This window comes from Mesoplodon bidens (genome assembly GCF_964165515.1).
Source record: "Mesoplodon bidens genome assembly, chromosome: 2".
NCBI lineage: Eukaryota > Metazoa > Chordata > Mammalia > Artiodactyla > Ziphiidae > Mesoplodon > Mesoplodon bidens.
The window spans coordinates 15,351,711-15,379,203 of NC_138177.1; the positions used below are offsets into that span (position 1 = coordinate 15,351,711).

Sequence of the window (27,493 nt, forward strand, 5' to 3'; positions counted from 1 at the left end):
TGAGGGAGGGTAGAACCTTAATCTTTGCATAGAGGTTATTCTAAATACACCAGGATGATCAAAATTAAAAATACTAATTAGAGGTATTTAAGAAAACAAAAAAAATATGATTCACCTTTACTAGTCAACAGATAGGGAAGCTGAAATTATTAAAGAGTTTCTAGTTTCTAAAGCCCAGAGTAAGACAAAGAGGCAATGGGGAAATGTGGGTGGAGTAGGGGTGGGGTCTCCCCAGTCTGTGTAAAAGCAACTCCTGAAAGAAGATAAAAGTAACTCACGAAGGATCAGCCACAAATCTGACTGATCTTAAGTTCATCAGCTGGACGGAACTATCATAAAGCCAATAAATAGAGCTGTAGACAGCTGGCCTTGTGTAATACCCTGCCTCTTTGCCTAAATGTTTAAACCATGATTTACTTGGGATTAAAAAAAAAAAAAAAAGAAGAAATCTCCAATCATTTATCCCCAACATCCAAAGCAAATTTCAGAATCTTGAAGACTTTTATTGTCTCTGAAAGTCACTGTCACCACCCTAATCCCCTCATTAAAGCGAAAGAAAGGCTGAGATGGCATTAAAATGAATGCAGACGATTTGCAGCAATCTCCTGCTCGCACCACCTCCAAATGAAGGCAGGCACATTGCATAATCCAGGCAGCAAGAGCTCCTGACAGGTGGATGATTTATGGTCATAGTCAGAAGAATCGGAGGGCCTGCAGAGGAGACAGCATGAGCTAGGCGGTGGCGAGACAGATGCTCTCAGTGGGCTTGCGGGGCTGGCAGGCTCCAGCTAGTTCAGGTGCAACCTGGACACTCTAAGTGCTGAACTCTGATTGCCTAGATTCCAACACTCTGATGTGCCATTTGCAATATGATATGCAATGTACACAGTGAATAAACTGTCAACTGCAGGCAGGCACTGTATACACGCGTGTACCCCTTCCGTGCATAGATGTTATGGACACATGCCCCAGCACATAGGAGAAAGGAAACCCATTTTTTGTCAAACGATGATTCTAGTGCAGATGTAAATGTTATGAAGCGCAAGGACCTTCAGTCCTGAAAATGTTTAGCCCAGGTAGGGTAAGCGGAGAGTGACAAGATTTCCTAACAATTAGATCAATATTAAAGACTGCACAGCGGGATTAGGAGAAACACACCTCAGCAGAAAACCGACATTCCTGTCAATTATATTAATTATTTTTCAGATACATGACATGCCTTCATGACATTTCCTTCTGAGAAGGCATTTGAATATTTGAGAGGAAAATGAATAAGGGGTGGATAAAAGGAAGGATCCCTAAAGGGTTGAACTGCTTTGAAATCAATCTTTAGAACAGTTTTTTTCAGAATTTCTCTCAATAGCCCCAAACAATAACAATCTGGTAAAGATTATGGTATTGGTTAAAAGGGTAGATAAACCTAATTATAGCTATCGACGACAAATTACGGCGACTCCGATATCTAATAGAAGGTATTAGCCGGCATTTGACTGGTCAGCAGTAATCCACCAATGGCTGGAGAAATTCACTCCATACATCTACACGGAACTGTATAGATCACTGTTTTCCTGCTCAGCCCAGTATCTCTGAGGCACAGAGCTCCAGGCATCAGTGAAAGGGCTAAGTACCCAAATGGACAAGCTTCGGGTTATCTTGGATGAATGCGACTTTACTTTTAACTCCTAATACTGCAGGGTCAAAGGTAGAACTGCCAATGAAAATTAAAGACACAGCCATCCCTTTAATTAGATAACAGTATTCAAAGACTGGTAAATTCCCAAGAAGCCACTTTGCAAAGCAAGAGTTACAGTGTTCTCCTGGGGGGTAAGGGGGGAGGTGGGCAGTGGGCTTTTTTCAGCTCTGCACCACTAAAAGAGAAATTTTTAAAAGAACAAAATGGAATACATTGTAAGTAATTCAAAGTGCCTCCAGACTTTACAGTTCTCCCGAGAGAAAAAACTCAAACAATTTGAAGTCTTCACAAACTGCATCCAAATCCTTTTTCTAACTTCATTAAGCTCCGGTGCTTAAAAATCGTTCATAGCAAGTACTTTAATTAGAGACGAGCCAGTGCAGGAAGAGCTGGACAGGCAGTACATCCGCCCAGTAACAACACTGCCTGGGGTGGCAGTTTCTTACTCAAGGATGCAGCTTAGTAAAGGGGCAAACCAGGGGCTGATACCTTTCCTCCTCCCCCAAAAGGAAACTGGGGAATGTGGGTAGGCGGGCTGCAGAGAGAGGTTCAAACGTCGTTCTGGTCTCATCAGTATTCTGCCAGGTTACCATTGTATATACAGAGAAAGAATGCAAAATGTATTGAAGAAAGCAAGTTTTAAGAGAAGCAGAGAACTAAGTCATCTGTACTGTGTAAGCCTATTTTTCCGTGTTTGGTTCCCTTTTTCCTCTCTCCTCCCTGCTTTCTCTTTGTTTTCTCTTTTTCTCCACGCCAAACCTTCCAACCCCCATACTCTGGGACCAAAACCATTGCCACGAGATTTGCAGTATATGGGTACCAAACCAGCTTTCAAGCTGTGGGCGCCATACAGAACTCTGAGCTGCTGCCATTGATGTGATGTTCTAAGGTCAATAATAGGGTGGAAAGGAGGTAGGGAAAGGGGAAGGAGGGGGGAACATTCCTATGCAAGAGTCATTTATACTCTCTACCTTCCCTGCTGGAATAATGGCTCTGAGGCAGAACTTGGAAAGACAAGTAAAGAACTTGCAGGCTCCCTGCGACCTGCAACCTTAAACCCAAGTTATTCAGAGACCTAAACCCACAAAAACAACAAACCTAACACAGCACCGTTTTGAAGGGATGGCATGGGTGTTAAAGCTCGAGGTGGAGGCAAAAGCCCTTTCTTCACTAATGACTCACGTATCGTTCACCCTGAAAAGCTAGAAGTAAACGAACACGTTAGCATGTCCAAAAGTAACTGTAGATGCCATAAATTACACTCTGGAAAAAGTCAGCCATGATCTGGATGAGAAGTGATTCCATGGCTGCAAGGTCGTTCGTTTCTGGTCCATGACAGCCTTGTGTGCCGCTCTCCCACAATCCACAGAGGGGTCTCTGTAATTCTGGCAGGTACTGCCGACCCTGCCTGTCACCTTCAGATCTCATACCTACAGGGGAGGGTCTTGGGCTGGAGTCACACAGAGCATTACTGGGGACCTCTGACCCCAGTAAGTCATGGAGAGCAGCAGTGTGAAGACAACCCAAACCTGCTGTGAACACAGCACTTGGTCATTTCAAAGGGAAAAAAATTCCAGGAAGATGACATTTGAGACCGAGCAGAACAGATCTGTTTTGGGTTTAGCTAGGCAGTGTCCTGAACACTTAGATAACAAAATAATAGTGACCATAAGGATACTGATAACAGCTGACATTAACCAAGGGCTGATATTTATCAGACGGGTTGCTAAGTATTTTAAATATGTTATCTTATTTAATCCTCACAGCAAACTCCATAGGATAGGCATTATTATTATGATCACTATTTTGTAGGTGAAGAAACCGAGGCTGGAAACATTAAGAAACTTGAGTAATCAGCCTCCTAACAACAACTCAAGGCTGCCTATCAGAAAATTCTATGATCTTAACATGCTATGTCGAATGATGTGTTTATAATACAATTCCAAATGTATTCTCTTTATTTTGCCCATATAGGAAACCCGTGCCTTTTTAAGATATCACACTACCTAATGGAATTTTGCAATGTTAGAAACTAAGGATTCAGCATTTTCCCCTCTACTTTCCTCAGCCTAGAATTTCTTTAAAATATCCAGCCATGAAGAAAAAGGAAAGTGAAAATAAAGCAAAAGAATGAGGTATAGGTACCTTAGCAGGTCACATGAGAAGACTTTTTATCTGTGATCTCTCTCACTGTGATGGAGGGGAGGCATAGGAAAAGCCTTGCAACTAACCTCTGCTTCCCTGGCCCATTAGCTGTTTTCCAATGTGCAAATGACTCTGGTCTCCCAGGACCGTTTAAGAGTTCAGCCGACTTCAGCATTCACTCCTTCTGGGTTTCCAGTAAAATCAATGCATTAACTGCAGCTGCTAGTGAGATTCTATAACTGCAAGTTAAGTAAGAAAGGTGAGGAAGGGAAGAATTCCCAGCTTTATAAGCTTAGGAACTTCCAAAGAGGCCAGTTCCCAAGTGGCATTAAAATAGAAGTAGAATTACTTACAAAAGCTGGGGGATTTGGTTCTTTTCTACCTTGACAAAAGTTTTGATAGATTTTCTCTGCTGGAGCACATAACCAAATAGTTAAAGATCTGTGAGATAACCAGGAGATTCTCTATCTAATATTTCCTAGGCACACAGAGTTTGAATTGAATCGCTGTTCCTTTTACTTTGTCACCATTAGTGGAGCTTTATTTTTCTACACTATCCCCTCCAGATTCTAATTAATGACTTCTTGGGAGACCTACAGACATATACAAAATCGTTGAGAAATACATTTGTTCACAGACCACAAATTTGGACCTGTTGACTGCAGAGCAGGGAAGTGATACTACCAACAGAAAATGAAATCATCAGACGATGACCTGGACTGCCTCTTGGGCACAGATGCTAGGCACGGGCAGTCTCTTCTGCTAAACAATAGCCCGTGATAGCCTACCTGGAAAGGGTGTAGTTCAGAAATACCAGCGGCTCCAACATGATTCAAATCATTTCTAAGAAAAGGTAGAAATAGTCTACATGGAAACATTAAGAAATAATCCTGTGGTCCTACAGAGAACAACATTTACAGAAATCAGAAAACAGTCCTGTGATTGCATAGGTCTCTTATTTTAGAGTATCTATAACAAGGAATGATTCTGGAATTTTGATACTTCTGGCACCAAAACCATTCCCTGAAATCAAGGTCTCCTTGCTCACAAAAGGAAGTAATAGCAGAGAACGGTGGCTTCCATGTGCCGGAAAAAATATTTCGCCTCAACACTCTGGTAAGATCAACTAATTAAGAGAAAAACCAAAAGACTTCATTATGAATATCAGTAGAGCATATGGGCTTCAGCATCTGAGAAATCAGGAACGAATTCTGGCTTTGCCATTTACTAGTTGTACGACCTTAGGTAAGTTATTTACATGAGTTATTTAAAATGGGTCTTACATAGAAAACAAACTTATGGTTACCAAAGGGGAAAGGGGTAGGGGATAAATAAGGAGTTTGGGATTAAGAGATACATACTACTATATATAAAATAGATAAACAGTAAGGATCTACTGTACAGCACAGAGAGCTATATTCAGTATCTTGTAATAAACTGTAATGGAAAAGAAGCCGAAAAAGTATATATATGTATAACTTAATATTTTGCTGTATACCTGAAACTAACACAATATTGTACATCAACTATACTTCAATTTTAAAAATAGGTCTTAATTTTCTCATTTATATTCATTAACATATCAAATGTCTATGGGCAAGACAGGTGAAAAATAATGGCATTTCTCATCTTTTTTTTTTTGAGACGGGGTATATCTATTGCTATATCATCAGGGTATTCAATATAAATTCAGTACAACATGACTTCGGAAATACCATTCTGTCATGGTCACACACACATATAAAGGAAAATGTAGAAATGATTTATATATGATGATAGCCCAGGACTTGTTTCTGAAATCATTATTTATGACAAAATTATTTCTATATTCAAGTTTTAATAACGGAACTCAAAGCCTACTAAAGTAGACTAAAAAAGAAATAATTCATCAGTTATACTTTATTGAGCAACTACTATGTGATCGTTGTTATGTTAGGTGCCATAGTAGACTAAAATATAAACAGAGTCCCTGTTCTGAAGCTGTTTATGCTTTGCTCTATGGTAAATACTAAGTGACAAATAGAATAAAAAAAATTAATATCAATACTAACACAATATTTTCTGATTTCTTATTTGTTTACTAGGCACTTTGCCAAAGAATATTACAACTATTACCTCATTTAAACCTCAAAACAACCCTCTGATGCAGTGAGAATTACAACCCCCATTTTACAGATAAGGCTTAAAAATTTGGGTAAAGCAACTTGTTTAAGATAACACAGCAAGTAAGTAATAAAGTTTGGATTGAACTCAGATTCTATGTCTGCACTGTCCAGTAGGTTATTCACCAGCCACATGGGGCTATTTAATTTAACTAAAATTAAATAACATTAAACATTCAGTTCTTCTTTTGCATTAGACACATTACAAGGGCTCGATCCACAAAGACTCCATCTGATCTGAGACTCCAGGCTTTTCATCTTTACACTCTACTTCCCTACATGAAATTAAAATGCTAAGTTGTATGAAACAGAATATAAAGGCTGGTAAAATTCAAAAGGGAGAAAAATCTATATAATTGTAAATAATCAGGCTTATGATTATTGATGATGGATCATAAATTCCATGAGGGCAGAAACTTGTCTGTCACGTTCACTTTTTTATCCTTGGCATTACTAAAGTGATTGGTAATGGAGCCGTGCCTCAAAAATATTCATTGAACGGGTGGATAAAAAGTGGATGAATAAATGTTTGGCGAATATATATGATTTCGGTCCATAAGTTGCTAGAAAGCAGCTTCCAGAGGAATAACCCGACCCCAACTCTAGATGTTATAATGAACAGGCTGTATTTCTTGGACAGCACATAGAAATATTTACACCGATTAGACCATAAGGCCAGAATCCACATTCCTTCCAAATATTTCCAAATTATGCATGAATTGATAATAACCTAAGACTGGCTAAGGTCAGAGTAATTGCCATTTAATTGGCTTCAAATATACTAATGATTATGATAATGTTGATACTGAAGAGACTTAATAGGCCTGGAGATAAATGTCTAAGAGAGCAGGGGGTGAATCCGGGGGAGGGGGGTGGCATAGGGAGGGGATAATTACGGAGGTCATAAGCTTGGAAACCACCAAATGGCAACTCACTATGGTGGTGAAGAAACTTTGCTTTTAGAAGATATTTTGGAACAAAAAACATGTTCAAAAGGTAGGGCGGGGGGAGGGCAGAGGAAGGAAGAGGAAGTTGTATACCCCCAAAAAGTTAGGTATGAGGGAAAAGCTTAATTGGGGGAAATTAACTGGACATAGAGAAGCCACCAAATAAGGGCTCAGGAGGCCACAAGGCAAACACTTGTAGCTGAGAACTGAGAGGCAGGCCAGGCAACATGAACTTCACTCCCTAAGTGGGTAACGTGCTGGCTGGAACTGAGAAACAGAACCGGAAATTCATACAGCGCTAAGCAGAAACACATGGTAAGTGAAACAAGGTAATGTAAATGATCTCATTCTTACAAAGTCTACTCCTTCAATTTCCCACATCCCAAATATACCTAAAAAATGCGAATCAAACAGTCCAGGCACCTAAAACTAGGACTACGCAGCCTATGTAGAAAAGACTCACAGTTGAAAATGTAATCGTTGAGAAAAATAGGGAAAGACTTATGACTTTAGCTACACATCATTTTTGGAGAGACAGGTTAACCCAAGGGCAATCTCTAAGAAACCCTCCCTTTGGGTTCTGACATCGGGCCCATGATATCCCAACCGCCGTGTAGAAGCAGGGGCTCTTACAATTGGGGCTTTTTTTTTTTTTTTGCGGTACGTGGGCCTCTCACTGTTGTGGCCTCTCCCGTCGCGGAGCACAGGCTCCAGACGCGCAGGCTCAGCGGTCATGGCTCACGGGCCCAGCCGCTCCGTGGCATGTGGGATCTTCCCGGACCGGGGCACGAACCCGTGTCCCCTGCATCGGCAGGTGGACTCTCAACCACTGCGCCACCAGGGAAGCCCACAATTGGGGCTTTAAGAGTGGAAATCTTAACACTCCTGTCAAAGTTCTCTATAAAGATTCCTGCTTCCAAAATCATTTCCATGTGCTTCTCTTTTAATGGCATGATTCACAGTCACGTCAATATTAAAAAGTGTATAAGCTGAAGTCGGGTAAAAAACAACATGAGGATGTGGATACTCAGCTGAACTCCATCGCACCTGGGAAGCAGCTTCAAAGGCGCCTGGGCTGTGCTGTCTGCCCGGGGAAGGTTGGGTGGGAGTGGCAGGGCCCTGATATTTGTTCTCGTGGCCACAAAGCCACACTGGCTCTCAAACAGCACAATCTGCCATTCACTTAAGTCTGGTTTGCCAGGAAGCCCAAGGATGGACTCCCCACCAGTACCATCAGGCTCAGGGAATTTGGCTAGCACCAGGCACCCCAGACTTCTGCCAGCTAATTGGCTTTGGGGAAGCCGCTGACCTACTCTCCACTGAGTGGCTTTTGTGAACCTGGAACCCAGCCTGCCGCTCATCATTGATCAACCTTGGCCAAGCCAGCTGGCTTATTCTTTTGCAGACAGCTTGCCTCAGGGAAGCTGGTTGGTGGCTCGACAACCTACTAAGACAGAGAGACGCAAAACTCCAGAACAATCTCTCAAGAAATAGCCAGTGCTCGCTTTCTTTAGAGGGAGACTTCAAAGTGAACGAAATCTTGTCTGACGCCTTGGCTAACACAGAGGGAGCAGAATTCTGCGTAGCCTCAGCAAGTACGGTAACTGACACGTTAGGAATGGTGCCCAAAGGAAATAAAACCATGGAGCAAACGGGCCTTATTCAAATATATACCAGAATTCCTTTACATTAAATTTAAGCACAATGTAATAAACAACAGGGCCACGTTGATATATGCAGGTATTGGTGAAAAGGAACAAAAATCTGTTGTCTGGAGGCTGGGGGGGAAAAATTCCACATCCAACAGAGTCCTATATGGTGGGGACCTCCCCTCCCCACTTACCATGCTGTCACTAGACTTGTAGCGCAACAGCAAATGTTGAAGCAGGTTCTTTCCCCGTTGGGGCAAAATCCATTGGGGATTTTTAATAATCCAAAAGGAATAAAAATTGGTAGCATATTAGATAAATGCTGGCTTTCTATTTCAAATTCACAAATGGAAATGAAAAATGAGGACAATCAAATAAATGATTAACTATTAATAGTATTCCCATTAAAGCACGAGGAAGGGAGCTAAGAGAACCATTCCTTATAATTGCAATCTTTCTGTCCTCTCTCACGCTAAGGCGGCCAGCGAGGGTAGATGTATTCAGTTCAAAGAATTCTCAGGGCTGCGTTTGGTAAGTTCACACGAGAGAATCTCTCCACTTCATTTCTAATGTAACTGTTATTTTCGAAAAATATATAAATATAAAATGGTTCCAGAGAACCAAAGGTCCACAGGAAATATGTGACAGACTAAGACTCGCATGGGTTAGATACAGAATCATGGACAAATCTTTAAAACATTAGTATTGCAATTTTCCCCATTTATAAGACAGATAAGATTGTAATATCCCAGTGGTCTACTATGGCCACATCCTCAAAACAACTGAGGCAGATGGTACTCAAAGTCAGTGACTCAGATTCACTGCTCTCTACAAACTTATAAGGAATTTGGTTCTGAACTTCACTTAACTAAAAACTGGAGCCAGAGAGTAAAACTATGTCCCAAAACAAAACGTTCCTCTCTGCTCCAATTGGGATTTAAATAAGATGTCACACACTGCTTGACACAGAGACCCCCGAAGTCGGGTTCCCAGGAATTGAACAGCTTAAGTGTTACTGATGTTTATTCACACGGTTTATAACTGGCAAGTTATTCCAAAGTTTATGTTGAGATCTCAAGAATCTCATGGTGGGAAGTCACCATGAAAGATCTGCTAGTCTAATCCCCACGTGACACTTGAAATTGTTCCCTACATCATCTCTCATGTGATGGGAAACTTACTGCCTTTCGACACAGTTCATTCTATTTCCGGACATGAAGTGAAGAACTCAAAGCAATCAAGTGAGCCCTGGTTCGGAAAAAAACTGGTTTATTTAAGTAATCTTTTAAGAGCTCAGTATCTCATAATACCCATAGCCACTGAAGAATCCCAAGCTAAATATATAGTAGAATATTCCTACTGTATTAAACAAATACAGAGCATAAGCAGTAGAGCCAGAATGCCTGCTGTAAAATCCAGACTCCATCATGCATTGTGAGAACTCTGGCAAGTAACATAATCTCTCTAAGCTTTTCTTTCCTCTGTGAAATGGGGAAATACCCACCTCTGGAGGTCACTGTAAGGCTTAACAAAAAAACTAAAAATCCAACTAAAGCACATAGTACATAGCCTAATACACATTGAGCTCTCACGAATAAGTGTTATTACTCTTACCCTCAAAATCTTTGCTATTCATTTCAAGACTATTCAGGCTTTCATACCAACAAAGCATGATAAAAAAAAAAAAAAAACACCCAGAAGTCACCATCTGGTAGTGCAGTACCTGTACACGAAATAAGTTTTCGTGGCACCTTAAGTATATTCCCAACAGCTTAATGTCAAGACAGAGCTCACGAAAACGGTGCTTTTTGCTATTGCTTACATTATAACTTGGGAGTTTTGCTTAATACTCTGCATTAATGAGGGAGCTTCTTAGGATAATATTACAACAGAGAGTGCAAGAAATACCAGTGAGGTCAGTGCAGTTCTATTAACTGTCATCTAACAGAGAAATATATTCCTTGAATACCATTAAAGCTTTCTCCTTTTCTTTGTTCTCCTTTTTGAAGGCAGTAGGAACCCAAATTTCCCTACCAATAATTTCTGTTTTCGACTTGGTAGCATAATGATATTAGACTTGGGGAAAAAAAAAATTCACCTTGGCAATGTCTTCTTCAGAGGTTTTTACAAAAGATATTTTGCTAGGATAAATTGCACTAAGCAGGTTCTTTAAGTAAGCAAAAACAAATCTGTTAATAAATGGGCTGAGTAGTTTTTGTATTTTTTAAAGAGAATCTACCTGGAAAAATGCTAACAGCTTTTAAATGAACATTTTATTAAACTGGAAGATATGAAACAGAAGGGTAATTAGATAAGTAAGTTGCTCTTTGCTGCTTCTGCTGATAGGGTAAACCCAGAAGACTCTGAGTTCCCATTGCCATATATAAAACAAAACACAAGCTGTAGTTGCAGCAAAACAGTTCTGGGATAATTTTTCTTTATAACCTGGGGGCTCAAGACAACTGATTGGAGAGATGTAATGGCAGCTAAATGAACAAATGCATAATCTGTGCTGTGTCTCATATGTATGTATATATGTACACACACACACACACACAATGCCTTCTCCAAACTAAACAGTAGAAATAGGAAGTATACACTATGGATTAGGATAAGATAGCTCAGAATAAATAGGGTCTCTGGACAAAGAATCCTCTACTGTGGAGGAATCCTCTGTGCTCCTTTCATTTTTTCCACTCAAAGATTTCCTAAATATGAGGTAGGTCTTATTGATCGATGAGACAGACCAAAAGATGAGGGCCTTCCATTCTACACAGACTGGCGACGCTTGATGGATTTTAAATGATTTGGCAAGCCAAAAGATTTAAGCAGGGCATAGATGGCATGAGCCTTTTAAGGTACTAGAGAACCAAGAAATGAAAATGAAAGATCATTCTAGATCTTCACACTTTTTCAGGTTAATTTCTTTCCCAGGGACCTATCTAGAAACAGACACTAACTCAGCTTGACCAAAATGAACGGACCTGAATGCATTGTTCTATGCAGTATCTTTTTAAAAATTAATTAATTAATTTTATTTTTGGCTGCATTGGGTCTTCGTTGCTGTGTGCAGGCTTTCTCTAGTTGCGGTGAGCAGGGGCTTCTCCTGTTGCGGAGCACAGGCTCTAGGCATGTGGGCTTCAGTAGTTGTGGTACATGGGGGGCTCAGTAGTTGTGGCTCGCGGGCTCTAGAGCACAGGCTCAGTAGTTGTGGCGCATAGGCTTAGTTGTTCCGTGGCATGTGGGACCTCCCGGACCAGGGCTCAAACCTGTGTCCCCTGCATTGGCAGGCAGATTCGTAACCACTGCACCACCAGGGAAGTCCCTCTATGCAGCATCTTTAACCTTGCCATTCTCACCTCCACAGCTCCTGATACACAATGCCTTCTCCAACTCACTCTATGCCCAATATTCTAGCTGCTCAGTTATCCTGTAAAGAACTTTCCTGGGCCGATCCCCACCATTATCTCTGTCTTCAGTGGCCTCATTAAACCCCAGGTGAAAAGTCTGGTTTCCCCATTCAGAATCCTAAGGAAAAGCCCCTTCCTTATGAATGCCCTTTATGCATGTATCTTAGGCACAAACCCCTTGTTAAACCCACACGTTCTGCTGCTTCCTGGGACTGCCAGCACTGTTTCCCATTTTCTCCATCCTTAAATGAATATTTCGGGCCACGACTGGCCTGCTGTACTGAGATGGTGGGCAATCGACCCACAGCTGGAGCAGGAAAGACCCCTTTTTGGGCCAAGCCTGCAACATGGCTTGATAGAGCTACAGGAGGGGCCTGAGAGCATGACATACCTGACTTTCATCTCACTCCCACTGATCTGCAGTGGGACCTTGGGTAAGTTACTAAAACTCTCTGAACCTGGAGTTCCTCATCTGATTAATGAGAATCTGACACTCAGGGTCCCACTATTTTCCTCTCAGTGAGGTTTTAAGGTGATAATAAAACCGTAATATCCTGTGCCTTTCCACATTGAATAACTTATTTCAAATGCTGATTCCCAACCACTGCTTTGACTTTACCCTGAATAGGAAGACTCATGATTATACCATATCTTGTAAATTGCCAGCCTAGAATCTTCATCCTTCTATTTTTTAGACTTTTAAAAAGTGGAGGAAAATACTGAGCACCTCTGTAATAGAAACTTACTTTAAAGATGTCAAATCAGATATGAAAGGTAAATATGGTTATCAACAAAACACATAACATAGTTATGTGTCTTGTTTGTTTTAATGACTCATTTTCCCCCAAAGGAAGTATTCAGAAGGCACTTAAAATTATATAAACTCACTCTTCTCCTTTCCCACTTATGGCAATGTTTTTATTTGAAAAATCTAACAACAAAACTTCAAATATATCTGACCAGTAGCAACACGGCAACCTGTGACGAGCCTTTAGACGCCCACAGAAATAAAACTCTGCTGACTGCACTTCAATTTATTGACAAGAGATGGTAGGGGCTGTGAGGAAATAAAGAGGAAAAGTTTTTCAAACACTACAAAAATACATGATCAAGACTTCAAGTCCTAAGTATTTAAATACCTATTAATTGTTCTACTGTTCCTTCAACTCACTTCTACTAACTTTGACAAAAATAACATACCTCCTGCTTTTCTAGAAAGATGGAAAGCATCCAAAGAATTGTTCAGTTAAGACAAAATTTACAAAGTAGCACAATTCACTAGCCATGTCTATCGAATCATAGTTCTTATTGAATTTTCAAACATATGTATATAGTCAGCAGCAGTAATAATTATAAGTATCTTTGTGTCATATATTGGTACTATGTTTCTAGAGACATTATGTCATTTTTAACAAAACTTATAGAATTTTAGAATGGAAGAGATGAGAAAGAAAGTAGTCTAACTGCTCCCCGGCACATACGGAAATGAAGGCAGCCTTGAATGGACTTGCTTAAAATCACAATGCAAGGTTGTGGAAAATCAGAATTAAAAGCCAAAGCACAATGTTTTGCCAGACACATGGGAGAAGCTCAGTTAATATTTATGGAGGTGTGCTAAAACTTCTTTCTCTCCTCTGATTTTTTATCCACGATGGTCTGATATCAAAGTTACCTCAGTAAAATTTAATGTCCCTGTGAAGTTAGTAGAATTCTTATATTTCTTCTAATGTACCTATGAGGTTAGTAGAATTCTTATATTTCTTCTTGTTTGAAACGGTGTGTGATTTGTCCATTTTCTTTGGTAGACAAAGGATTAAGTTCCATATTTATAAATAAATAGGTTGAAGCAAGTGAGTCCTAGAGGTCATATACCTTGTCCCAGGTCCAGGAGGAGACAGAGACAGGGCTTGAACCTAGATCCACCTAGCCTTAAAGCTTGACCCCTACCATCTCCAGCAACAATAGCTAGCCTTGATCTGGTCCTTGCTCTGGGTCACATGGGATGCTGAGCACCTAACCTGCAGTATCTTATTGGCTATTCACAGCAACATTTTATTTGCAAATACTACCATTGCCACTACCATTTTGCAAATGATGACAGTGATGATTAGAAGGGTTAAGTAACCATCTTTTTAAAGGCAAAGTGAAAAGTACAATTTCTTGGCATGAAATAACGAAACCAGTCTGCCAGGCTGCCTGGATTCATCTGTACTACGGCATGCAGGCTGGCCTGGCTGGGGAATAGAATACTGCACACAAATGTGCATCTCTTGCTCCCATGTGCAAGAGTCAAAGAAAACTACTTGAGTTGCCAAGGTGAAACCCATCACGCCAATAAAGAGCAAAAAGCCTTTCTTCCATCTTCTGATCTGTGAATTCTATACGTAAATAAAATAATTATTGCTTTCATAAAATGTCTGTTTGACTGACAGAGAGAAAAAAGAACCAGTATGTCCTACAAGAGCCTTTAAATAACTAAGGAGAAGTATCAAAATAAAAATAAATCTTGACTAGATTTATAGGTGCACGTTGATTAGTTCTTGTTTTTTCCTTCAAATAAACAATGCCAGAAAAAAATGAAAAGGGAATGTTGAGACCAGATATCTTGTAATAGATGGGTTTTCTCTGACATACAGTATGGTATAATGCTGGCCCATCATTCGTGAGGCTTGGCAGAAAGTAGAGCCCAGGAAAAGCAAAGGGGATTTTTCAGGATGCGGAATGGTGCAACAACTTGGATTTGAACAGAGTACCATTTTTTTTAACTGTACTTCTCACAGTTTTAGGCTGCTGCATTTTGTTGTTTTCCCCACACAACTGTTTCGTTGCTTCCACTGGTAACAATTTTTTGATTCAAAAATTCTAATATTAAAACCAAACATGGTTCATCTGGATATGATTCTGGTGCTGACTAATGAGAAGCCACGTCTTATAGGAATTTAATTACACACACTGTGATATAACTGGGCTTGTTTACCCACTAAGCCACCACTTCCATTTTGTATCTCACATCATTAGTAAAAATGCCAGTCAGTAAAACCAAGAATTATTTTTAAAAGAGTAAAAGTCTCATCTTTCTATAAACGCCCTATTTAATGAAAACATCTTCATTTCCCTCAAGCAGCATTTTATCTAAGATGCACATGGCTAGGTGAATAAAAATACCTGTGAAAGGAAAGAAGATTCCCATCAAAGCTGTTGAAATCTGATTTCATTTCAGATTCTAGAACTCATGTTGTCTTCTGTTTAAATAGATTTGGTCTGTCAATTTCCCGACCTGCTGGGCCATCAGCCTGTATGGACTGCTGTGGCCAACACAGGGGTTGTAGAGACAAATATTATTACGGACCAGTAATCGAATTGAACAGGTTTACACTGGAATAGATTTACAACATCATGATCTCTGACATACTGCATGGGACTGAAACCCCTCTCCATCCATAAAGATACATTTAAGACAGTATCATTCTCTCCAGGCTGAGAAGGTAAGCCTTGAGCCAAGGAGATGGCCAAACATAACCATGCATTTATATGCAGGGTGTAATGCAATATTTCACTGTATTTTTTTAAGGACAGAAGAAAAAGTATTTCATATTTACTCATAACTATCATCTCCTTTCTATTTGGGGGAAGGGGCTTAGAGATATTTTTCCACCAAAGTGGGCACAGGAAATAAAGGAAAATAAATTATTTTTTGAGTATATCAGCAACAGCAGCAATTCCCTTGAAAACAGTCCCTCTAAAGGCTTGATAACAGCAACTGAAGAGGTGTGAATTATAGATAAGCGCCTGTCCTATTTACTTTCACCAACAATGTTTAATTAAACACAGTTCACACCTTTTCAGTCACTCTAACCACCCTTCAAGATTGTTCCTGCTTGAAAACACAATGGGGAAAATTATTTAGAGGAAAATATGTTTTCTACTTCCTCCTTAAACCTGGAAGGGCAAATAGGTGAGTACACTGTAGCAGTAAAATCAAACTGGTCAAAAAAATCCTATTTACCTGGACATGGAGGCGTATCTCCATGTATTTTAGTTTTCGACAATAAAATCCAAATCTAGGACACACCCATTCAAAGTGTTAATTGATACATTACTTTTTCAACATTTTTAAAACAATGATTTGCCTTTGGAAAATAATGATTCCTCAAGTCCAAACTCTAAATTAAGCCTTTTCAAATGAGCGTAAGTTTGGTTTGAAGTTTGGTTTGAGTCTCTATAGCTCAACTAAGTGGCAATATAAAGATAATTAAGACCAAAAATATGATTGTCAATCACTTGTTACACTCTGAAATATGTTTTGTTTGCTACTCTGCTATGGGGTTTAAGGCAATTACTAAGGTAATGTTTCCACCACAAGAAAGTCAGCTATCACCACTGTCCTAACTCAGAGGAAAACTGTTTGTCCTATGGGTTGGGTTGTTATCATTGGATTATTATTATTATTATTTGTGTTACACGGGCCTCTCACTGTTGTGGCCTCTCCTGTTGTGGAGCACAGGCTCTGAACGCACAGGCTCAGCAGCCACGGCTCACGGGCCCAGCTGCTCCGTGGCATGTGGGATCTTCCCGGACCGGGGCACGAACCCATGTCCCCTGCATTGGCAGGCGGACTCTCAACCACTGTGCCACCAGGGAAGCCCTCGTTGGATTATTATTCATGTTTTCCTTTGTTAAAATTGTTATCCTTTTAGTATCTTCCACATAAGCTTTCTTTTAGCAAGAGAAACCATATCTGTCGTTTTCACTGTGGCATCACTGGAGCCTAGAATAGTGCTTGGCACATGAGAGGAACTTAATAAATATTTAGGAAATGGATTATAAATGCAAAACATGTTCACTGTGGAAAAATCCTAACAGTGCCAAAAGCCATAGAGTAAACAAGAAAAGTACTCCCTACCCTGATTTTTTTTCACTAGTGTTAACACTGGTACCAATCTTTATCCTTCCTTCTGTTTCTCCATGCATATACCATCATAATGTACGTGTATTAATATAAATTATTACAGTACAAATTTGTATAAAATTTTCATTTAATATAAATTTAATATAAGCATATTTTATATAAAATATATTTATATGTAAATTGAATCATCCTACTAGGCAATTTGTTTTCTTTTTTTTTTTTTTTTTTTTTTTTTTTCTTTTTGCGGTATGCGGGCCTCTCACTGTTGTGGCCTCTCCCGTTGCGGAGCACAGGCTCCGGACGCGCAGGCCCAGAGGCCATGGCTCACGGGCCCAGCCGCTCCGCGGCATATGGGATCCTCCCAGACCGGGGCACGAACCCGTATCCCCTGCATCGGCAGGCGGACTCTCAACCACTGCGCCACCAGGGAGGCCCTGTTTTCTTTTTTTAATTATTGAATTAAAGTTGATTTTTAATGTTGTGTTAGTTTCAGGTGTACAGCAAAGTAATTCAGATATATATAGATATATAGATATATATACATACACACACACACACACATACACACACACACATATATATATATATATATCTTTTTTGGATTCTTTTCTATTATAGGCTATTACAAGATATTGAATATAGTTCCCTGTGCTATAGAGTAGGTCCTTGTTGTTTATCTATTTTATATATAGTAGTGTGTATCTGTTAATCTCAAACTCCTAATTTATCCCTCCCCCCTCAATTGCCCCTTTGGTAACCACAGGTTTTGTTTTCTGTGTCTGTGAGTCTGTTTCTGTTTTGTAAATAAGTTCCTTTGTGTCATTTTATTAGATTCCACATATAAGTGATATATCATATGATTTTTGTCTTTCTCTCTCTGACTTACTTCACTTAGTATGATAATCTCTAGGTCCATCCATGTTGCTGCAGGCAATCTGTTTTCTATTTTATTTTTTTACTTGGCAAAATATCTTGGTCCTCTTTCCATAAGGCTTTCATGATAAAGTTACACGCTTGTTTACAATTATTTTTCAAGTTGAGGATGAGAAGACTTTGGGAGAATCTTCTTAGTTCCTAGTCAGTGGAGGAGTTAATTCTTAGTGGACAAGAGAAAAATAGCATGAATTCCACGTACCCAAATATAATCTGCGTCATTCATCTTCCTATGACGTTGTTCACAGTAAAAATCTTGGAATAAGAACAAGCCAGGAAACATTATGAGATCTGGTGATGCCATACCTAATTGAAGCTCTGGTTCACTCATGAGGAATAACTACTTGGATCTACTTGGATTTTGAAGTTAAAAAGTAGGTGATCTCAGGACTTCCCTGGTGGTGCAGTGGTTAGGAATCCGCCTGCCAGTTCAGGGAACACGGATTCGAGCCCTGGTCCGGGAAGATTCCCACATGCCGCGGAGCAACTCAGCCCATGCGCCACAACTACTGAGCCTGTGCTCTAGAGCCCGTGAGCCACAGTGACTGAAGCCCATGCGCCTAGGGCCTGTGCTCCACAACAAGAGAAGCCGCCACAATGAGAGGCCCGCGCACCACAATGCAACCAAAAATAAATAAATAAAGTTACTAAAAAAAAAAAAAAAGCCTGTAAAAAAAATAGTTGATCTTCAGTAACAACAAATTATACAAACTCATAAGGCCGACCCCAGGAACAAGATACAGTCTATGACTCAATAGAAACAGTACATTTAAATATTTAATTTACCTCATCTTCTTTCAAACTTCAATGACCATATTTCCATTTTGTTACTGTATAAAATTATCATATTGATTTTAAACTCTGGCAAATTTTCTGAAGAGAAGGAAACAGTAAAACCTAAATGCAGTATATAAGATGCACATCTACAAAGCACATACATATACAGAAATATATTAAAAACAAACCCAAAACTAAACCTAGGCCTCCCACAGAAAAGAACAATTTCTCTCCATCTCCAAGCTAAAATGTTAGTTTCACTAGACATACTGAAATATACAAAGATTTCAGGAACTTTGATTTGGTTGGGGGACTTGAGTGAATTCTAGAATCTATTTGGGTTCAGTTCCTGGCTCTACCCTCATCTGCTGTGTGAACTTAGGCAATTCGTTTAGCACGGGATACATGCTCATTGTTCTTATTTTGTGTTTGTTGTTGTTATCCCCAACTGAAAGCAACAATTTTAATACCATTGTTACAAACTCTTTATAATAGAAGATAAGTCCCAAAGATAAGATTAGAAAAGATTAAAGAGTACTTTAAACCTAAGATCATTTTTTAAAAAAGAAAGAAAGAAAACGGTACCCATATGAAGTGATGGATGTGTTAATTACCTTGATTGTGGCAATTATTTCAAAATATATATTAATGAAATACAGGTCATCTACCTTAAAAGTACACAATTTTTATTTGTCAGTTAAACCTCAGTAAAGATGGGGGGGATCTCTCTGTAGACCTAGTAGCGAAAAGAAAGCAAAAAGACAATGACAGTAGCCTCTTGGCTATCCTTCATCCTTTGCCTTCTGCAAATTGTAAAGATGAAAAGAACCTGAACTGCCAAGCATACCTGGTGGGTTTAGCTACACATCAGATGTGTCCTACCCTGTCCCTTCCTGTTGATGTCAAGCAGTTAGCCACGAGGTATCAGCAAATCCAGGTTTAAAGGAGGAGTATTCTGCTATCAGATTCAGGATACTTACTGTGACCCCAGAGTTGCCTGGTTTCTCTAAGACTTCTGTAATTCCCTGTATATCCCGCACCCCCATACTTTAGTACAGGAGCACTAGCACACAGCCTTACCTTCTTTGAGCATGCCCACTTTTAAACACTTCATGAAGCGGCAAGCCTGGCAGGATTTACGTCTGCGCTTTGTGATTTCACATTCATTCGTGGCAGGGCAGCTATATTCTATATTACCTAAAACACAGAGTTTAAGAAAAGAAGCTGTTAGATTGGCAAGACCCAGGCAATCCTAGCATCCCCAAGGCAACACCAACTCCGCTACACCTGCCGTCCTCCCTCAAAAAAAAGTCAATGGGAGCCATGAGGATGTCACAAATATCATGAAGCCAGATGCTCGCTATAACCACTGAAGATGCACCAAACAATGAGAAGATACATGGTGAAGTTCTTCAAAAGATTAAGCTTAAAATCAGCCTTTAAAATTATGCTTCATCCACTCATATAAAGTAGCAGTCTTCCAGAATTTGAGGATCCAAAAGAAATTTCCCAGAGGATTATTTCCAGAAAAACACCAACATTAAAACCATATTACAGGGCTTCCCTGGTGGCGCAGTGGTTGAGAGTCTGCCTGCCGATGCAGGGGACACGGGTTCGTGCCCCGGTCTGGGAAGATCCCACATGCTGCGGAGCAGCTGGGCCTATGAGCCATGGCCGCTGAGCCTGTGCGTCCGGAGCCTGTGCTCCGCAACGGGAGAGGCCACAACAGTGAGAAGCCCGTGTACCACAAAAAAAAAAAAAAAAAAAAAATTACAGTATCATCCATCCTGGATTTCTTTTGGTTACTAATGCCCTGATGCATCAGACTTTTTGTCTCTCTGACACTGAACAGTACAAATCTCCCTGTGAAAAATGATCAGCAGGCTAATTTGGGACTGCACAGTAAGCTCCTTGAGGGCAGGGACTGAAGTTACATGGTTCTCGCTTCATCACTTACCAGAGCCTTACAATACAATTTTACTCTTGGAAAATGTTTACCGATGATGATGATCACCATCATCACCATCACCACCATCACCACCATCATCATCACCATCACCACCATCATACCATCATCATCATCACCACCATCATTACCATCATCACCATCACCACCACCATTACCATCATCATCACCATCACCACCATCACCACCATCATCACTATCTTCATTACAACCATCATGACCACCATCATCACCATCATCATCATCATGTTTATTAAATTACTTGCATAATGAATTCCAAACACTCAAGCTGCATGGAAGTGTTATAAATAAAAATAAACTGCTATGAAATTATATTTTTAATATTACAGTCTACATCATTTACGTTAGTAACAACACATCTGAAGTGATAAGGATGTCACCAGAAGACCCAAACTTTAACTTGCAATTTTTCAATTAGTGCCAAAGACTATGTGTGGGAAGTGCTCTGGGGCTGCCTACAGCTTTGTAGAGAAGCTGCCTTTAAAATAAGGCCTCTCTCCCCTATCAGCTCTGTCACGTAGTGCTTGAAGGTCTTTCGTTACTTCCTAACCCTTTCCCCTTGTGATTAAGTGCATTAGTATCTTAATGAAAATGCATTCTGTTTATTGCCCTCTTGGGAAGGGGGAGGTCATCACACCAAATGCATAAATTGTCATCAGAGATGGTCCGAGCATAATTGCAATTTTGCTGCTCCATGTTTGCAATACCCAGGGTCCATCCAAGTCCCCTGAAACATGCACAGATTCTAGTAATTAGCATAGAGTCTGCCTGGGACCACAGCATTGATGAAATATTTCAGAGTTAATCACACTTTGTAAACACTGATTTATATTGACTACCTTTCTCCAGACTGATGTCTCCTCATTAAATATCACATTAGTGGATTGCAGGATTGTAGGAAGACTCAACTACTCAGCAACTGCTAGTTCAACAGGAAGTAATACCTAACCACTCAGAACTACGGAGAACTGGTTAAGTATGCATGACTTCAACAACAACAACAAAAAGCCTGTGCATTATAATTTAAGATAATCCTATCAAAATTGACTAAATTAGCATTCTAATTCAGGGCATTTATAATAATAAAAGCAACTACTTTTTAACATAATAGGTGAAATATTAAGAGTAATATTAATTGCATCAACAGAAGCACGCACCATCACCTTCCTCAGAGATATTACTGTGTTACTGTATTATTACACTCACAGAAAACCAAGGATAAGTCAAAGGAACCAAACGGGCTGGGTCACGGCTGAGAATAAAAGGATTTAGAATCTGAACTTTAGATGCATGATTTTTCACTGAAAATTTATTTTGCATCAAGAGAGGGTTGCTAGTCATTTTCTCGGGGTTAATTAGTATTCTACGACCAGATCCGTCCATTCTACATGGCTCTCCTTACACTTATTTAAAAAGAAACCCAAGCCTCTGCTTTCTTAGGAAGAGCGGAACAATGACTAGTTAGAAAGGGGGAAAAAAATGTTTTCCGAACAGCGTTACTTCCCTTTCTTTGTTCCTCAAAAGCCAATACGAAGTCCTCATTCGTTCACTTTCTAGTATCAAGGCATGAGCCCAAGTTCCCCTGCCCCATCCCTTTTAACCCAGTGCTGGCAACTTCTACTGGGATGACCCAGCATCACACACACACACAAAATAATCACCTTTCTTTTCAAACTAGTTCCTCTTCTTCTTTGAAAATTATATCCTCATCCTTCGCAACAAGGCCCTTCTGACAGGCCCCTAAATGAGGCCTGTGTGAGTTCACACCTGGACTATGGTAGTTATATCCTAACTGGGCATTTTGCCTCCGTCTTGTTCCCCTCTAATCCACACTGCATACCACGATCATATTCCTCTTACTATGACAGCTTTGATCATGTCGTTAACTCAACTTTAAAAAAAATTAATAGAGGGCTTCCCTGGTGGCGCAGTGGTTGAGAGTCCAACTGCCGATGCAGGGGACGCAGGTTCGTGCCCTGGTCTGGGAAGATCCCACGTGCTGCGGAGTGGCTGGGCCCGTGAGCCATGGCTGCTGAGCCTGTGCTCCGCAACGGTAGAGGCCACAACAGTGAGAGGCCCGCGTACCGCAAAAAAAAAAAAATCAATAGATTCCTATGGCCTCTGGAATAAACATAAAATATTCACCTAGCCAACAAAATCCCTGCCCCATGTGACTCTCATCCACTTTTCCAGCAACATTACAATGATTACCTTATATGAACTTCCTGATGCACCAATCTGATTTATTCAGTTTTTGCTGTGTCCTTCAGACGTCCCTCTGAGGATGATCTATCTTTGTCCCTCTTTTCTTCTTAAAATTACTTCCAAGGCTCAACGTTCAACTCAAATTCCATTCAAATCTTTCATGAAAACTTCTCAAACCGCCCTAGCAGAAAATGATTTCTTGGTTCTCATATCTTCTCGGGTAGTCTCATCATATACAGGCGTGCCAGATTCTTTTATACCTTTTCACGTGCATATTATCCATTAGATGGTAAGACCCTGGAGGCAAGGATTACTGCTGATGCAGAATAGAAATCCTCCACCCGAAAGTAGTATATAAGTAAAATAATAGATTTTAAATTACGTGATAGTTTTTGGTATCTCAAGGTCAGTTTTCTGAACATCAATTATGATGCTGTCACATAGTACTGTCCACAAGGTCAAGGGAGCTAGATGGCCCATTAGGAAGCAAAGTGAAGAACACTAGGAAAACCATTCCACAAATCAAATAATAAAAAAAAAAAAGTAGAAGAAAATCTAGTTAATTTTTCAAAACCTTACAAAAATACCTTTGACAAAAAATGGAAATCCATGGCAAAACCAGGAGAGCTTATCAAGGAGAAAATAGAAAAATACAAAGGTTTCTGGGGAGTTAAGCGTGAAAAGAGAAAAAACAAAACAAAACAAAACTGTAAGAAGTTTTAAAGGAAATAAAAGTACATCTTGATATAAATGAGAAGAAAAATAATACAAAATATGAAAATACAGAGAGGTGGCACTAAGAGAGCTATTTAATGTTTATCTTATCATAACACTATTATTTACAAAATGGGTGCCCTACGAATTGGAGCCACGTTGCAGAAAACACTCAGGAGTGATTCAATTATAGCAGCTGAATCTATAGATGCCCCTTCTCTGAATGACTGTCTAAAGATTTTTATATTTCTTCAGAAACAGAAGGGAAATTGTCAAATTGCCATATGAGAGTTTTAGATCACATATAAAGAAGGATTCCAGTTTCCCTTTCTAACCACTACATTCTATAATTCTTCAAGGACAAAGAGAAATGTAAAGGCAGAAGAATTTTTAATAGTGCCTTAGGATGAGCTCTTGGGGGCAGAGTTCTGTCTCATTTATAGCTGAATCCTCAACGCTTATCAATAAGCCTACCATTTTGTACATGTGCAGGGCTAGGAAAGAAAGAGGAAGTCCCTGGCTCTTAAGGAATCTACAGCTTTACAGAGGAGACAAGCCATGTCCACAAATCACAATACAACTGAGTGTGCGCTGCAACGGCTCTGGATTCAAGTCAGCACCAGACACCCGTGTACACGGATGCAGCCCCACAGCTGCTGAGATTGTGCTTTGGAAACTCAGTGAATCCTTCACACAGGAGCAAATGATTGAACTGTGCTGTGAAAAATGAATAAATGACTACATTGGGGTAAAGGAATCTTCCCCAAGCTATAGAAAAAAACACCACATTCTTATAAAAATTTCACTGTGAATGGAAAGAAAATACACTGGTCCTGAGTATTTTCATAAATGATAGATTTTCAGCTAAGTATATAGACATGGTTTACGATGAATCTGACATCCTTCAGCCAAATGTTCTGTTTCAATAAATTTGTCTTGACATATATGGATGATAACCTTGATTTCACTAAGTAACACTGGTTTATACCTTGAAAAACAAATCAACATCATTCTAAAGAACTTCTTGGATGGAGGAAAACCTCTCTAATTTCCAAGCCCTCCCACTGAGTTCCTTAGTTCATTGTTGTTGGCTGTGATCACCCACCCAACAGTCTTTGATTCATGTCAGAGTCTACAAAGATTCTGCCCTTGAAAAACCTTCCCTGGTGCTTTTTCTGTTCAATGAAGAAAGCATTTTATCCTAAAAATATGCTGCCCCAAGCACCTAGGCAACACAGTTACATCTATTTTGATAATGGCTCTAAGACACTACTCCCAATAGACCCTATGATCTCGATGGGGCACTTGTTTTTCCTTCGATTCACCAAGAGGAAACAAGACAAAGATATTTCCAGTAGCAACTGCCGGCCTCTGGAATGTTAACACTGGACAGTCATTCAGGGGAATGCAGAAGTTATTATTCACAGCCTAGAATTCTCATTTCAGACATGGAGTTTTCTTGGATTATAGCTCGCTATTTTCTGGGCCACGTTTGTTATAAGGCACCAGGGACTGAACTGGGCTGCCATGGATGACACGACTGGAATTTTCCCAGTTTTGTCAATAGCTGGGAGAATAAGCTCAGCTTCAGAGGGAACCAGATCCACGTGGAAGCTCTGGGTTTTTTAACCAGGCTGACAATCATGATAGAGCAATTTATAATATCTCTTGGCGTCTTTTCAGAAGGTCCTGGGCTCTGATGACTTATTGCAGAGTCTTTTGTACAATCAGTTTGCAGGCAATATAATCTTCTCACTTACTGCTTAATAGAATCTTGCAGCTAGCTGGCGGATAGAATAACAGGGTGTATGTAAAACTTCAGCCTGGAGTGCCAGTGGATAATTTGTATATTCCTTTCAGTCACTTAATGGACTTTTAGAGTTTAGCAGTGAAAGGGCTGAATGATGTAAATTAGCACGGCATCTCAAAATAAAAATATATGTCAAATCTCTACTTCCGACTCACATCTCTTGCACATAGTAATGAAGCATTGGGCTTTATGTAGTTCCCAAGAGCTGTCCTCTTTTTCATACATACAGACATCATAATTGTAAAGCCAATTTGAAAGCATCTGTATATTTCCCCCAATTGTTTTAATTTTATTAACAGAACCAAATGGCTTGAGATGACCCACAGGGCACTCCAAGTGGGGTTTATCCATTTGTTTTCCAACATTAAGTGATTTAAAAATAATGGGATTTGCCTCAGTACATAATTACAGAGCATTAAAAATGTGAAGGCAATAATCTGTAGCATTTTTAAGTGTCCAAAAGCAGAAAAAAGAAAGAAGGAAAACCCTCTCTTTACTGTATGGTAGTAAAGGTTTTTCCATACAGTGATACAACTTCCCTTTCTTTCCTTTTCTTTTTTTGTGTTTAAAGCTCCTTTGTTTCTAGCTCCTTTCTCCTCATTCTACCTGAAATAGAAAATAACAGTATCTATAGCTGGGATTATATAATGTGGGATAATAACTCATTACATACCTGTGGCAAAAAAAAGTCAAAATTCTATCAATGCATATTTAAGTAAAGAACGCTATTTTATTTTCAAAGAATGCACCCGAAGTTAGACTTCAAAATAAGTTACTTAGGGACGCTATATCTGTTCCCAGAAGACTGCTCTGAATACTTTTTGAAACTTCCTTTAAACTGCCACTAGAATAATTTCAAAGCTATAAAGCAGAAAGGGGAAGGAATCAAATGACACTTTGCTCATATTCACCCAAAATATTTGACTGGCCAAATACAAGACATGATGCGGAACGACGGTTGTCTATTACGAAATGTTAAATCTCCCCTCAAAGGTCAAAGAACTGCCATCACTGAAGATATTTCAAGAATCTGCCTCAAGTTCTCAATGAGTATGCCCCCAGACTACGACAAGGAATGGCAGCCCCAGGCAACCAAGGGGACCCCATCCACTTGCGAGGTATAAGACGTGGCAGATAGAGGGGGGCGGGGAAGAGGGCCACATCTGGTTAACAGTCACATCTGGCTCTTAGCAAAGCAATTTCATACACAGGGTTATGCCAGAGCCTCATATTCTTCGTCTTTTTGCTGCCCCTCTAACCCTCTACAAAATGAGGTGGGAGACAGGCGGGTCTAGAAAAGGTCATTTGATATTTGGTTCTTTAAGGTTCTACTGGATTAAATTCTGATCATCACAAATGTAATTTACAAGAGCCCTAAAAGTATGTGGGCACAAATGACTGCCTTTTCACAGTGAAGATCAGGCCTTGCTCCCAAATGGGAGTGGATGGATGATGCTTTGCCTTTAATGGAAAAAGATCAGGAAAAACCCCACAAGCAGGCAGGTTTATTTATTTATTTATTTTTTTATTTTTTGGCCGTGCTGCACAGCTTGTGGGATCTTAGTTCCCTGACCAGGGATTGAACCCTGGCCCCCGCAGTGAAAGCTCAGAGTCCTAACCACTGGACCGCCAGGGAATTCCCCAAGCCGGCAGGTTTATAAATCCTAGTGACTGGAGACTAAACCACAGACTCTGGTTTCATCCTCCAGCCATCTGTGTTGGGAGGGCCATTGAGCCTACAGTGGGTACCAGCATTGACTACCTCCATGCAAATACATGTATCTAATCACAAGATTATATTTCCCCATTGTATTCAGTGAACAATGATTTAGTAGGAAAACAACGCTGTAAAATGGGGAGGAATTATTGAGCCTTAATTTTTTTCCAATTTAAACAAGACATACCCTGCCTCAGTTTCCCCCAAACTTGTAAACATGGCCACTCCTTTATTGCTTTAATTGCACAGCTGTTAACACTGAGCACTGTAAATGTTCATCCCAAAGAGAAGATGGGGAAAAGTTCTTGTATGCCCTTGTATATCCATCCTTAGCATACTGCCTTGCATATGGGTCAGGAAAACATCTGAGGACGAATAAGTGAGGGAAGGAGAAAGGAAACGATGGATCTCGGTTCAAATTCCAGCTCTGCCCTT

The 27,493-nt window shown here is 40.0% G+C and overlaps 1 protein-coding gene across 3 annotated transcripts in view; it reads right to left on the bottom strand.

Moving 5' to 3' along the window:
• The window catches only part of ESRRG (estrogen related receptor gamma), a gene marked incomplete at both ends in the record, with an annotated part of 217,045 nt that overhangs the window by 129,670 nt on the left and 59,882 nt on the right, over positions 1–27,493 (bottom strand). For 2 of the 3 annotated variants that reach the window (XM_081225320.1, XM_081225319.1), the window contains one exon: positions 19,706–19,822. The exons of the other annotated variant lie outside the window; for it this stretch is intronic. In XM_081225320.1, the coding sequence (XP_081081446.1) occupies positions 19,706–19,822 (117 nt within the window). The remainder of the gene's footprint in view (positions 1–19,705; positions 19,823–27,493) is intronic. 3 annotated transcript variants of the gene reach the window in all.